This window comes from Diorhabda sublineata, chromosome 4 (assembly GCF_026230105.1).
Source record: "Diorhabda sublineata isolate icDioSubl1.1 chromosome 4, icDioSubl1.1, whole genome shotgun sequence".
Classification (NCBI taxonomy): domain Eukaryota; kingdom Metazoa; phylum Arthropoda; class Insecta; order Coleoptera; family Chrysomelidae; genus Diorhabda; species Diorhabda sublineata.
The window spans coordinates 8,609,031-8,624,320 of record NC_079477.1 but is presented as its reverse complement, the minus strand read 5'-3'; the positions used below and the strand labels follow the sequence as shown (position 1 = coordinate 8,624,320).

The window sequence follows — 15,290 nt, the reverse complement described above, 5'->3', positions numbered from 1 at the left end:
ACGAGAGGATTGGAAGGAATATTTAGCAGAGTGGGTTTAAAATTGGTTTATAAATCCAACAACACATTAAAATAATTGTTGGGTAATCCTAAGGGTAAAATACCAAATTTGGAAAAGAATGTATATATGAAAGAAGTTGTGATGATTGCAACCGAAAGTATATTGGGCAGACTAAGAGATTCGTTATTGTCCGGTTTAAAGAGCACATAGCTCATTTGAAATATGGACGAACCGGAAAATCAGGTGCCGATGACGCTGCCAGTCACAATCATGACATAAATATTAATAATGTAAAATTGTTACAAAATGTATCCAATAATAAATTGTTGGATGCATTTGAGAGCATTGATATTGCTAGATTTAGGAGTAGCTTAAATAGGGACAAAGGGCCAATTCTTTACAGCCCACTCTTTAGTTTAGTAGTCAAAGAACATGAATATTCCCGCCAATGAGTTTTTTCCCGCTAGAATTAATTTTCGCGGGAGAAGGTTTATTGCTGGGAAAATTTAGTATAAAACAAGTAAGTCAAGTTATTAGATTTTAGTTCACCTTCAGAGTCTGAAGACGATAACTTGGTTATCGAAGCGCGCGTTAGACAGACAGTGTAATTTTGAGTGTTGGTATAGTGTTGGCGTAAACGTGTATTCAGTATGAATATCGTCAACGGTTCCAGAAATTTCAACTTAGTTAAGCTCCAGGAAGCTTATGCAGTGGATTTACCAACATATTGAGTAGGATCTAGCGTGTAGCGGCAAATTTTGTTAAAAAATTAAATAAGTTGTTATCATCAATGAGTTTAAAAATGCGTACACATTTGAAGCTACCTTTTATTTGAAAGAATTGAAATCATTAAAATGTCTGTCTTTATTGCTGCGAGTTAGAAGTTAGAAAACATTTATCCAAAGTTACAGCACTTCGTATGTGTTCACCAACGACAAATTGTTCAGGCAAGTTTCGCTTGCTTCAAAAAAGTGAAGAACTATTTACAATTCAAGAAAAGCTGAACGCTTTAGCCCTTTTATGCAGTCAGAACTAATGAACAAGATGTCATAAATATGAGGATATAATTAATGATTTTCCGTCATTGTTATTACACTATTAGTGAAATATAAAGGGCGTATCGACGATACGTATTGTGTAAGCTTTATTCATATTATTTACATGTTACATAGTTTTCTTTACAATTCTTTGCCGTGAAAACAATCAAGGACCTTACATGAAACCTTAGTTCTAAAATTAAAAGGCAAATTTTATTACTCAAAAATGTAGTTTGTGAATTCAGGTTTGGAATTTCAAAGGTCAGTAGAGGCGGTAATAGATGAATAGCCTACAGGCGGCAAATATGTAAACCCGCCATTGAGCTTATAATATGAATATTCTATGCTGAAGTTAGATAGATATTTCCAGGTATCCTAAACTTTGAGTATGTTTAAAAAGAGTGTAGAGATAATGAATATATGGTAGCTTTTGATAATAGCAGCAGATACCATATTCGTAATTGAACTTCAATAAATTCAGTCTCAAAATTCATTGTTTATAGTATTAAGAGGAGAACAGAATAATTATATGTAATATTAAATTGTTATTTATTCAATTTGCCAAATTATCAATATTTCTAATATAAACAACTTGATTATTGAAATTTGAAAACATTCGTATTATTATTGAAAGAAAAAGTAGCATGTTTTTGTTTGGAGTTTGCGGCTCTTATGAACAAAAAATAAATACAGTAAACTCTAGATATTTCCATTTTTATAAAATACAATTGAAACTTTTTCCATTTACAACTATGATATCTAGTCCAATTTCAATAATAACCTTTCAAAATTTGTTATGTCAGATCCCGTACCGTTGTTATTTTTGAATAAGGCCATAATACCAGTTGTCGAGAGTGACGGTGTCTGTTTTACGGTTCGGCTTCCACAAGATATTTGTCATCACATTTGAATGGTTGTCAGTTTCACACGTAATATCCAGGTCTAGGTAGGATTTTCACCGGATTTTCCTTTTTATGTATTATAGAGGGCTTAATAAAACGTACGGTTAGTTGGGTTTCGTGAAATAAAAACGAACACGTTAAAAATGGTTTTAATATTTCAACGCTTGATTAAATGGCTAGATTGTTAAATTTCTCAGCTTAATATAATACGGGAAATGTTAGTGTTATTAATCATAAAGTATGAAAATATAAAAAAGCGATTATTGTAAATTATAGTTATATTAACACAGCAGCGCTCCCCAAAGCAACAACTGAATTTATTACAAACTTCATATAAAGATACGTGTAATAAAAATTGAAATAAGTTACAGATTTATATGAAAAATTTTATGACATGTAGACCTTGATTTATACAGTCTTTGTAGTAGATTTCACAAAAAATTCTACCATATTATTGAGGCTCTTTCAAATATTCCAAATATCCTATCATTTGATAGAATTTAATGACCTTTAGTGGGGAAGAAATGTTTGTTTTTATAAAACCACTCACTATCATAAAAAACCCATGTATTTTTGGATGATTGAGCAATTATCAATAGAAAGCTACCAGCTGAAATCATCAACTAATGTATTTATAAAGCCGCACTCTAAGTTATGAACTTCGTTCATGTCTTTATTGCATTGAATAGATATAGAATTACGATATGTCATCTTTCAAATTATGTATGCAAAATACATTCACGGTAAGTTCTATTTCATAAAACAATTCTTGCAAGGGAAAATATATTATAATAGATATACAGGTTGGATGGTCACTACAATCCTCTTCACCTTTACATTCATCAGAAACTTCTTTGAGGATAGTGCACATTTTTTTCATTTGTTTTTTGTGAAGCAAGAGATCAGCAACATCGGCTCTTTTTGCTGCATCAAATATTTATTCTGTACAATTTAGACAAACTAATCCGTAGCAGCACAAACTTGGTACTTCCGATTTATATTCAAAAAACTTTTTGATACATACCAATGTGTTTTTGTTGTAGGTATTTACTAGGATCAAAATTTCAATTTCTTGACATTATTTCCTCCTAAAACTATAGCATATATTACACAAATTCAACTAGCTTGACGGTATTTTTTATGGCTCGCAGTAAAGAAAGTTCACTATGGAAATATTCTCTTTTGATAGATTGTAGATTGTTTGGGGAGTCGTTTTGGAAAATATTTTGTGCATGACACTGCATCTCATTGTTCTGCCTCTACTAGTCTTCTCTTCGAAGAGGCTATTTTCCTGTTTTTTTTTGTTCGACTTCTCAAGATTTTAGCACATCTTTTGCCGTACCTAAGCCTCTTGCTGACATGGGTAGGACATTTGCAGAGTAGATAACCTTCTGTCTTTATGGCTTGCTCCCAGAATCTGCAGTTGTCGTTCTCTTCTATGTCTATCATTTTAAGGTGTAATTAGACTGGGAAGTGATATATCGGAAGAATAAAATAAAATAAGTTTATCAGGCTTCTTAGCTGATATCGTGTTTTCTCCACTGAGACAGTGCGGTTGTGGTCCAAAATATTGAGTCATTGACGCTTTCTCGAAAACGTTGTCTGCTACCTCTTGCCTGGTATATATTGCCTGCTAGCCCGCTTGTCTATTAGAGAGAATGTAAATGTGGTTTGAATTGCGATTTTAAAACAAATATAAATATGTGTACTAAAGATTTGTATAGCTGTAAAAACATCATCATTAAAAAACATATAGTTTCGACATACTTAAAACTTAGCGTTAAATATGAAGGCTCGACTATATGAATTCTCTACCCTTCTATGGTTTCTATCATTTGGTCAATTATAAATTTTCGTTTGGCTGTCTAATAGTGGGCAATATGGAAGTTTGTATCAAAACAAAAATTCTACCGATAAATCCCAAACGATATTATTCTTTCAATTTTAAGAGGAAAAAAATAACTCAAAAATTGTTGGTATCAATTAATTAAACGATATATAACTGCAATGGCTTTTGGGGATCAACTACTACAGCTGAGGGATAAGTTAATGATTAAGATAAGAAATAAGACATATACTCGCCTGCCAGCTTTATCTGGATGCGTTAGAATTTTCCGCGTTTAAGAATATTTGATAATAAACTTATTATAAAAGCAATGCGTGAATAATTTTCATAAATATTTTTGTAAATCTCGTCTGCTTAGCATGACTCAAATTATCTATATTATTCTGAAGTGCTCTTCGACAAATCGGAGAAAGTATATGCGGGTCATGTTTCATTTTTATTTCATATCCCCCTTTTACAAATTCCATTCGAACGAATATATCGAGTTTAATTGAGTTTGGAAGTCGAAGTACGAGCATTTTAAGAATTCTGAATCAATCGGAAAATTGAAATCACCGGTTCGACTCAGAAGCATTCTTTTCTTCAATAAAATCCCCATTTCATAACTGACGAGATTCTTGATAATCTAAAAATATTGGATGCAAGTGAAATATGATAGTAGTATACTTTATTGAAATGAAATGGGAAAGTATAAAACTATTATGGGGCATTTAATATTATTGTATGCAATATAGGGTTTATAATTGTTTTTGTGAAGTTCAAAATCAACATTTAAAAGTGTAAGCATTTTTAATGATTGACGTGTTTAAGAAGGGATCCGACATATTAAGAATGTAGATTTAATTCAATAAAATCAAGTGAAACCTAGAAATTATGTAACAAAATTCAGGAATTGAGGAATATGGATGTCTGCTAATCATTTAGTGATCTATGGTTAAATCTGCGTTCGGATAATACGGCATGCCACTTGCCGCAAGACAACTCACCGATAGTATTTATATACTTACATAACATATCAACATAGACATTCGAGTCCGTTCTGTAGGAGATGAGTATAACATGAAAATAATGATGCGCTATTCAAAAATTTCTCATACAGCCCCTCATTTCTTAGTTATATGCCTTTAAGTTGCGAAATCAAAACTTATATCTAAGAGATTCGTTTTGAGGTCGAAATTTCATTGATGCAAATGGTCGTGTTTTATTCCGATCGCTTCTAGAATACCCTCTTGATATTTGATTACCTATATTTTTTTGGTACACTTTGTCGCTTCGTTTCTTACACTGTTAAATTGTGAGTTTGGTTTGCACGATTTTAACACAAATATTTCGCATATCCAATATATCCATATCATTTGTTGTACTTTAACCACTCTTCAGTCTCCAGTAAAGCAAGATTGATCAAATTCTTTGAGTCCTTTCAAAAATGACTTCTACCAACGGAAAACGTATTGATAAGCTTTTTTATCCATAAACCAGTTTCAACTCAAATCAAAGGTCACCCCAAATTTAACGCACAATTTACTCTAAATTCCGATGTTCCATTTCTGTTACACACAACAGAAATTCAACTTCGCTGATGATACTTTCAAAAATAATGTAGAAACTAGAACTGAGCGGGTGGAATGAAAACACATACAGACATAATAGACCAGGGTTGATAATTTTTGAAGCCGATAGAAAAAAATGGATGAAACCCATTAGAAAAGATATAGAAAATAAAATAAATGAAAAGAAAAATAATTTAATGGGAGATCTGATGTTGGGAAGGGGAATGGGGTCAGTTTTTGAGGGTAAAAAATGGTTAATCTCGATTTTCAGAAAATCTACATGTCTTATGGAAAATTTTAAAAAGCAAACTTTTAGGTAATAAGGAGATCTATAACTTTTGTTAATCATTCGTTATTAAAATAACCTCAAAATTTATGTGGAAAAGTTTTTGGTTTTTAATTTTTATCTTTTACAATTTTTTTCTCATAATATTTGGTGGAAACGTACCTTTTTATGTCCCAAATACAGTGTAATCAATTTGTTTCAAATTATTTGTTTTTAACCTTAATTCGACTTGAAAAATCTCCCTGGTTTTCAAACGAAAATTCTTCCGTCACAATAACAGCTTCTAAAAAATCGAAGAGATTTTTGTTCGATGTAATCTCTACTTTCTGATAGTGTATAACCATGTTACCATCACATGGTAATTTTTCTCACAAACGAGAAAAAGGCGCGTCCGAAAACTTTTATAATTTTCAGTTATTCATTAAAATTTTAATCTCTCATTACACGAAAAACGTGTGACTTCATGATACATTGAAAAACATAAGTAATAATAAGGATCTTGATCGTCTAAAAATTGTACATAATTATTAAAGAAAATATTCGGAAGCGAGTTTGAAAATTAGGGTACTTAATCGATATTAAATCAAAATAATGTGAAACAATAAATATTTGAAATCAAATACTTTACTGTGTGATTGGGACAAAAAAGGTGAGTTTTCATCATATTATGAGAAAAAATAATGTTCTGGTGTAGATAAAAATAAAAAACCAAAACCTTGGTTTTTTGTATTTTTGTTGAGAGGAGAACGTGTGAATTCAAGAGTTGTAGATCATTTCAATACCTACAACTTTGCTCACAGATATTTCTACATAAGACTTGTAGTTTTGCCGTTTTTCACCATTAAAAATACCCTTCCAGACCTCAGATCTCCAGAAAATTATTTTTCCTCCTATTTTTTTAATTCCCCTCCAATAGTTTTCATTCTATTATTATTTTGTTTCACTTTTTATTATTTTTAAAGGCTTCTACCCTATTCTATAATAATGTCAGATTACCCATAGTGTGGTCAATCTCATGGCATTTCTCAAATACATCGTAAATGTACTCCGCTATAGATATCAATTACATATTTTGATGTTAATATAAAGATGATTAATAAATTTGCTGTTTGTTTTTAGTATTTGAATAGCTCACTCAACTACATCCAAAAATGTTGATGACCTGAAAATTTTGAATGATTCTAATGAGATTAATATTTCTTTTCTTAGAGTATATAGCAAAGTTAAAATGAAGGAACAGTTGACATCGATCGAAAAGTTTAGCTTTAAATATTTACTGAACAACTTGGAAAATCAAGTTATTACTGAAATGTCAACCTGTTTTTTTTTGGAATCTGTTTCTACACGATAATGTACATCTATATTTTTTGATTAGAGAAAATACACTTTGCTCTAAAATTTTGAATCCACTTAATGATTTTTGTCATTTTATTGAGTGTTTAAAATATATAAAATATATTTCTCGGGACTAATTGAGGTTTATAATCTAACTTCACATTTGCCGAGGACTAACATTCGATTAATCCCAGAGAGTTACTTTAGAGTCATTATTCTGTGATAGCACCAATTCGCCAATACCACTAATTCACTAAAAGATAACTCTAAGCTAAATCCAATATCAATTTGAATTATCTAACTTCGGAAGAAACATTTGTGCTTCCACAATGTTGGGTGCGGTTAACAGAAGCTCCTGATAGAAATCTCTCCTTTTGTAATAAATCTTTATTTACAAATTTATATGGTAATTTATCTACTAAGGAAGACATCAATTGATTGATGACGATTATTACTTATAGAAAGTACACGACTGCAAAGGCTAATTTTAAATAAAAGCAAAAAAACACAAGGCGTTCGTAAACTTAATAGAAATAGACTTGCTTATGGCGAATTCCATCACCTTTATCATGAACTTAGCAGTGATCCAATAAGATTTTTTCAGTTTTTAAGAATGTCAGTGGAATCGTTTGATTACATTCTGGGAAAAATCGAACATCGACTTCAAAAGAAAATAACTACGCAATTCGACTCCATACTGAATAAAAATATAAACATAAGCGCACCACAAAGGCGATGCCGCTCAAAAAACGAACAAAATCGAAGCTCGAGCGCCGCGCGATGTGTTGCATCGCGCGACGTTAAGCGGTGGCCAGAAACATTTTTTAACACCACCGGAGTAACATCGCTCGACGCTCACCGCTTGAGCATTGCTAATGTGAAATCACATTAAAGGCGATTGCAGCAGATGCTCAAAATGTTGTCCATTTACTTTAATACAACAAGCCATGCGATTTATAAAAGTTTGCAATACATTTTGCATATCTTTTAATTCCTGAATATTGGCAGGTTTTGTTTAATAAACGATGTTTTTCAAGTGACCCCACAGGAAATAGTCTAAAGAATTCATGTTGGGTGATCGCGCTATTCAATAAAGCCTCGCTTTCCAATCCATCTTCTGGGAAACATTATTTAGGTAGTGCCTCACCACACAAGCATATTGAGGTGAGGCACCATGTTGTAGCCAAAGGATGGGATATTGTTATTATCTGAAAATTTCTAATAATGAGCCAACTCAGACATAATACTATTTTCCAATAAATCCAAATACTCAGGACAATTTGAGTTAGCCTTAATAAAAAAGGAACCTATTATTTTGTCGCCTACTATTCGAGCCCAAAAATTTAGTTTTTCAGGATATTGGGATTCACACATCCAACGTGGATTGTTACGTGACCAGTATTTATAATTATACCGATTTACGTTTCCATTAATACAAAAAGTGGCCTTATCGTGAAAATTTCTTAAAAAATTTGGTTCGTTTTATTTGTAACATTTTTCCATCTTTTATTATCACGTAAAATTTTTATTATGGATGTTTGCGAAGTGTCAAGTTCCTTGGATATTCGTCTAGTACTCAAGTATGGATCGTCCTCTAACAGGATACAAACATCTAAAGATTTGTTTTCAGTTGATGCAGTTTTTTTGCGTCCTGATTTAGATAAATCTTTTACTGAACTAGTTTAGTTAGAACTTTTACTAATTTACTGACAGTTGTTGACTTCTACGCCTATCACCATATTCTAATAGCAGTCCTAACTCCGAAATTATGGCATTTAGGTATAGGAAACATTAGATGAAAAATAATTAGTATTCCTTAAGGATTTTGAAAAGCGAAAAATATACAGGGTGATCCATTTGAAATAAAAGTTCATATTTTTCCAGAAAACGGAAAGATCTGACAACAATGTAAATACCACCATAATACCGGCCGTATCACAAGACCCTTGTATACAAATATTTATGAAAATCGTACTAGCCGTTTCCTAGATAATTGAGGCATTCCAAACATAAAACTTACTGTGTATAATACGTATTATCTATACATTGTCATATTCTGAGTTGCTCAGAAACTTTCAAACTGAGAACATGTCTAGTAAAACAAATGTAGAAGAAAAAGTTTCACGGATACGTACAATAAAAACGGAAGAGAAGTGATGATTTGGAAAAAATTCTCCGACTAGGGAATCTTATAAAATAACTAAAGAAACCTAAATACGAAGATTCAGGTGAAGCTTAACTATCATGGTTTCACCGACACTGCCAAAATAAAATACGTATCCTGGGACCAATCGTAAACCCATAATATTAAATATGGTAAAATAAGTGGAGAAACAAATGTTGATACGAAAATTACTCATGTTTAGATTAAAACAGTGTGGTCACAAAAAAACTGATGTTACAAGGAAAATCGAAAAATCCGTGATGTTTTAAGAACATTGAAAAATTGCTACTAACTATGAATCTAATAAATCAGCTTGGATGATAAATTTCACTTCTGGTTGACAACTTCCATGCCTACTAATTTATATCAAACATTCAACTTGTATTTTACCGCCAATGGACCAGAGCTTCAAAGGTCGCTACAAAAGGAAATTATTCTTCTGTTAATATGCTGCGAGCAGTAGATTATTTATGTCAAATCTAGGACGAATTGACACCCATAACTATTCAGCACTTTTTTCGACATGCTGGAATTTGTACCAATTCGATGATTGATGAAGGGAAGCAGAACCTGAGTTTGAAGCGACGACGAGCTCTCATTAACTGAGTGAATTCAACAGCTCGCGGATCATCTTCAAACCTACATCGAAGTAGATGATTGTCTGCTCACAACGGCTCCACGCATAGAAAAAGAAATTCTGGATTTAGTGAGAAAAGAAGAGGATAAGAAAATAAATAAGATGAGACGGATGAGCTGGAGCCTACGCAAATCATTGAAGAAGTTCAGGAAGCAGTTAAATTATTGTAAAACCTACTTATATATGCTCAAATATAGTAAGATTTGAACAGAATTGAATAAGTGTACCAAAGTACCTCAGACGATAATTACGGACTATACGAGATAAAGTTCAAATAAATTTTGTTTATGTGCTACTAATACTAATCTGAAATAATGTTTTTCTTTTTCTAATTATGAATTTTCTCATCTACATTACAACGAAAATTCTCTATATTCCTTTAAATAAACAACTCATCCAGTGTTATTATATAGAGTTCACAATCTATTTCCATTCAATCCTGATTCCTTCCTTTGTTATAATAATTCAGTTAATTTATTCACAGATGATATTTGCGATCTTATTATATATTCTGGTTGGAGAAGCCTACCTAAAATAATAATTTGCTGAAATAGTTTATGCATAAAGTAAAACAGGTAGACCTGACGAATAACAAAATTGACCGCTGTGCTAAACACAAATGTTTCTGTATACCAAAAACACTCTTTATTTCGATACATCTTCCGACGATTTTGAAAAGGTTGCAATCTCATCATTTTTCATCGTCTATTTTTATTACAGTATTTTTCTCAAGAAATAGTTGTTTAATTCAAATACTACATCAAATGGAATTTATACAGAATATGTGTGAATAGTTCCCATTCTAATATTTCAATAAACGCCAGACTGTACAATAAATGCATTATACTCTAACTTTCAAATATATCGAAAATTCTTTAAGAAGAATTCACATTTGAAGGACGACAAAAAATACCAACACAATATATCAGAGCTTTGGTCCTGTCTAGGTAATTCAAAACTTATAAAAGTCGTGTTTGATTTTTTTCATTTTAGCGGATTTTATGACACGTTCGTTGGAGAACTTTTCTTGTGGATATTCTTTAGGAAAACCGTAAAGTTTATTTAAGAAGATGAGGAAAAGGAGGCGGAAAGTCTATAATATCCTTCAGGGTAAGAATTTCTAGCACAAAAACCAATCAGCACAAACTTTTTGATGAAAAATCTTATTATAGTATTTGCAGAATTTTGTGTTCTAAAAGTGTGTGAATCACAGCGATACAATTTTCATGAGGAATCGTCATACGCATCTTAATGCTATTTCTCTGACGTTTATATTGAAAAATGGAATCCCTATCCTCTACTTTATTGATTTAGAAATGAATTAGAAATTTAACTTTCAATTTTCATATATTTTTTGTGATATATTTCAATTTTGATTGGACTAGCACAATAATTTGTTTCCAGCATACACATATCAGCCTTACATGACTATCTGACTTTCTTCTCCCATATCTCTCACAATTGTTGTCCACTTTTTTCTGTTATTTGTCTCAAAATGTCCTGCAACAATTTTTCCTTGGTCGTCCCCTTCTTTTTTCCCACATTCTTCACCTTTTAGTACTCGTTTCACCCATCCATATTTTAACGTTCTACCTAAATGTCTCAACCATCTCTCTTTGTGCTATAATGATATAAGTTATACTGGGATGCTTATATAATTCTAATAGCTCTTTATATTGGCGCCAAAGAGCGGGCGTTCGAATCAACAGGAAATCGATAGAACTGATCATATGGAGTAAAAATTAACGGTAAACATATAAATACAATCAGATACGCAGACGATACCATTGTACTGTGTGACGACTTGAATGGACTGCATCGCCTTTTAATCAAATGTTATATATAGTCAGTTCTCTTATATGGTAAGGCTTTTGAAATGTGGTTGTATAGACGCATGCTCAAGACACCGTGGACAGCTATGCAAGCAAACGATGCAGTCCTCAACAGAGCAAATGCGGTTTGTGAATTAATGGATAACATGAAATGCAGGAAAATAGCTTAAATAAACCTCTTGGTTGAATAATATTAGAGAATGGACCGATATAAGTTATTTAGACTAGCTCAAGATAAATAGTTTTGCCATGCTGATCGCCAAGGTCAAGGGAACTTGATACGGCACACTAAGAAGAAGATATCTTTCCGAGCAGTTAGAGTTCTCCTATTTCTAGTTTTTTCAGCTCCTTTTTGTTCATTGACCAAGTTTCACATGCAAAAATAACAGTAGGCCTTATCAATGTTTGGTACATTTTTATTTTAACTGTCCATGGTATATATTTTTCGACCTCAACATTAAATAGAATTCCCCAGGAAAGGTGCTCAACAATTTAATCATTTTCTATATTAGAATATATAATGCAATTATTTAGAATTCAATACAAAAAATGAGGATTACAGTGAACTTAAATTAACATAAATCGAAAAACTCACTCTGAAATATCCGAGTCTGTGGCTACTCTACAATGAACACCTCTGTCCATCAAACATTTACCGGTGATGGGGTCCGGCGGGGCCAAGTTAATATATGGCGGTTCCTCTAAAAAAGTTATTTTCAAATGGAACTTTTCGGGTACTCCCTGGGGTGGTGTATGGCTGTTTCCAGGCCAAACGATGTCCTTTATATCGAGCCCTTGTTTCTGCCACGATTTCCATACACCGATCTGCAAATGTAAATCCGAAAGTTTTGGGTTAACTAGTAGAAACGAGAGACTTATTTCTAATTTTTGCCGACTCTAATGGAAGTTTTGAATTGAGTTCTTTCTTATTCATGACAAGAATATGAGCAATAAAAAATTTATTTGAATCGTATTTACATTACACTGTATTATATTATTATTAGGGTTGGCGACAAAGTAATATCGGTTTTGTAGTCTAAAATAAAACACTTTCGATAAATTCTTTCATATTTCTTTTAGCTCCATGATTCCGCGCTCATAAAATTTCTGGTTCTTATTAGCAAAACTGAATCAGGTGTGATTGAAGGTAATCGTCATTTGTAAAATTTTGACCATTCCCTCAAGCTTCGAAATATGGTATTAGATGGTACCAGATCAGGGCTATATGGGGGATGTGCCATCACCTCCAAGCCAAGCTCCCATAGTTTCCCACGAGTTGCCAAAGCTGAGGGAGACTTTGAATTCTGAATTTTTCTTCGATTGCTCCATCCAGTTTCATTAATTGTTGACAGTAAACATCAGAATTTATCCTTTGGTTGCTTGGGAGCAGCTCAAATAACACAACACTTTTGTAATCTTACCAAATTGACAATTTGAGCTTTTTTGTTATTTTTCAGCTTTCAATGTGGTTTTTGCTGGTACATCGTGTTTGTTCAATGATCGTTTTGTCACTATGTTACTGTAAAAGACCCCTGCGTTAAACCAATGACCTGTGTTAAACCAATGATGATTCTTTTCAATAAAGGGTCGGTTTCATTTCGTTTAAGGTGCATATCTCAATTGCAGATTCTTTGTGTTAAATGAATTTCTTCCAATTCGTGAGGTATCCAAATGTCAAGCCTCCAAACTAGTCCAAGACATTTTAAGTCTTTTTCAATTTTTGTGTGCGATACATGTAGTCTCTGCGCAACCTCTCGAACAGTTATATGATGATCATCTTAAATTATGACTTTTATTTGGTCATCATCAACTTGAGTATTTTTCAGAATTTTTTATACCAATTCTGATACGGGCGCTCTGTAACCTAACCATAAACTTCACATATTTCTTTGTGAGCCGCAGCAGCTTTTTCTCTTTCACGGCGATAAAAAAGAAAAATAAGCCGAAAAATAAAGCAAGGCTTTCTCTCAGTAAAAAGCGAAAGTACTTAGTTGCCAACCAACCAACGTCTACAAGATTTGAAATATTTTTCATTGATTGATAAACTAGCTTGGTTTGTCGCCTGGTTCTATAAGTATCACTGTCGAATGTTGCTACAAAATATCTAGATTAAACCAATTTCTAGCTCCTCTCTAAGATTCAAAATGAATGTTACTGTTTATCAATGCCAAAATTGACATAGGCCTTGTGGTTTCACAATTACAGTGGATGGAAATGACCAATTTAGATATTGGCCTTTGTTACTTAAAGCCAATAAGTCCGATATATCACCGGCCGTTACAATAAAAGTGACCTAATCAAAAAACGTTTTATAGTTTCAATGACGTTAATGGAAAATTGTAATAATATCATGAACGGTAAGCTTATTAAGTATATCATTTATTCATAACCATACTTACTACATTCACAGTTTATTTTTTAAATCTGTTGAGACTTTACAGAAAACTCACGTCACTCCATGAATTAGTATAAATAAATACATTCGAGGGCTAATCTTTATCTAGTACTGTTTAGAAATTACTTTGTATCAAGCTCAATCTATCCTTGTAAGTTCAAATTTCGGTTTTATAAACTTAAATGATAACGTCACAGAAATGTCTGCAAATCAAGTCTAGCATTTCTCAAACCTAAAATGAAATAACACAATCTTTCTTTATATTGATCGTAAATTTATTTTTTATTCAAAATTATTGTTTATTCGACTTCATTCTTCTTTATTTGCGACTTTTTACTCTCATCACTTCAGTGCATTATTTACACATTTCTTGAAATATATCCAATATTGTTAAATAAACTAGGTCCCGTCTTGTTATTAAATATGATGAGAAAATCTACTTGTGCTTCTATATGAAAGATACTCAAAGTATAAGATCAACTTACTTCTTCCCAAACTAGTTGCTTGCTAATTCCTGGACGTAAATTCATTATTTTCAACTCGGCAGATCTCAAAACACCATCTTGCGTGAACTCCAAATTTGGTTTTCCTTGTTCACCTTCAACACTGACGTTTTTTAAATACCTGAAGAAGCGGTCGCCTGTATCCCACCTGGCAGCTCCAGCACCGTCACAAGAGAGTTGCGTGTTTAAAGATCTTCCGTCGTTTTCAGAGTCTGAAGTGAAATCCTCTACCCCATAGGCATATACTTTAACGGCAGTCATTATTTCATTTACCAAAGAAGCGCTGGAAGTATCGAAGTGAACTCCTGGAAATTATTAAATCACAGAATTGAATTAGTGAAATCTATGAATTTGTGTAGGTACCACGTATTATTATAAGATTGAATTCTTATAATTTTATATTTATACAGAAACGTACATCATCAATACACCACCAGCTTTCGGGATCAGCACCAAAAAAACACATTTAGTCCGACAGTAAATGTTTATTGAAAAAAAATTAACATAAAACATGCCATAGCTATTTGATCTGAATCTACACTGGAAACCAATTGTTCCCTAAAAGTTAAAATGATATTTTGTATTTGATTTTGCTGCCTTTATAAGTTCTGTTAATTAGTCTAGTTTCCTTTAAATTTTTTATGGTAATCCAATTCAATAGCAAATGATCACGAGTTCGGAAAAGGCTTAGCCATCGCACCAATTTGTTTCTCAGTACTTGATGAAAATCTGGCTAAACCAAATCAAAACTTCCATTAAGATTTGCCACGTTTCTGCACTACGAGTGGAATGCTATAGTGATT

The 15,290-nt window shown here is 32.4% G+C and overlaps 1 protein-coding gene across 3 annotated transcripts in view; it reads right to left on the bottom strand.

The window, feature by feature from the left end:
- The window catches only part of LOC130443173 (glutamate receptor ionotropic, NMDA 2B), a 232,517-nt gene that overhangs the window by 38,589 nt on the left and 178,638 nt on the right, over positions 1 to 15,290 (bottom strand). For all 3 annotated transcript variants that reach the window (XM_056777675.1, XM_056777674.1, XM_056777676.1), the window contains exons 7-8: positions 14,470 to 14,792; positions 12,185 to 12,414 (exon numbers count right to left, since the gene is read on the bottom strand). In XM_056777675.1, the coding sequence (XP_056633653.1) occupies positions 12,185 to 12,414; positions 14,470 to 14,792 (553 nt within the window). The remainder of the gene's footprint in view (positions 1 to 12,184; positions 12,415 to 14,469; positions 14,793 to 15,290) is intronic.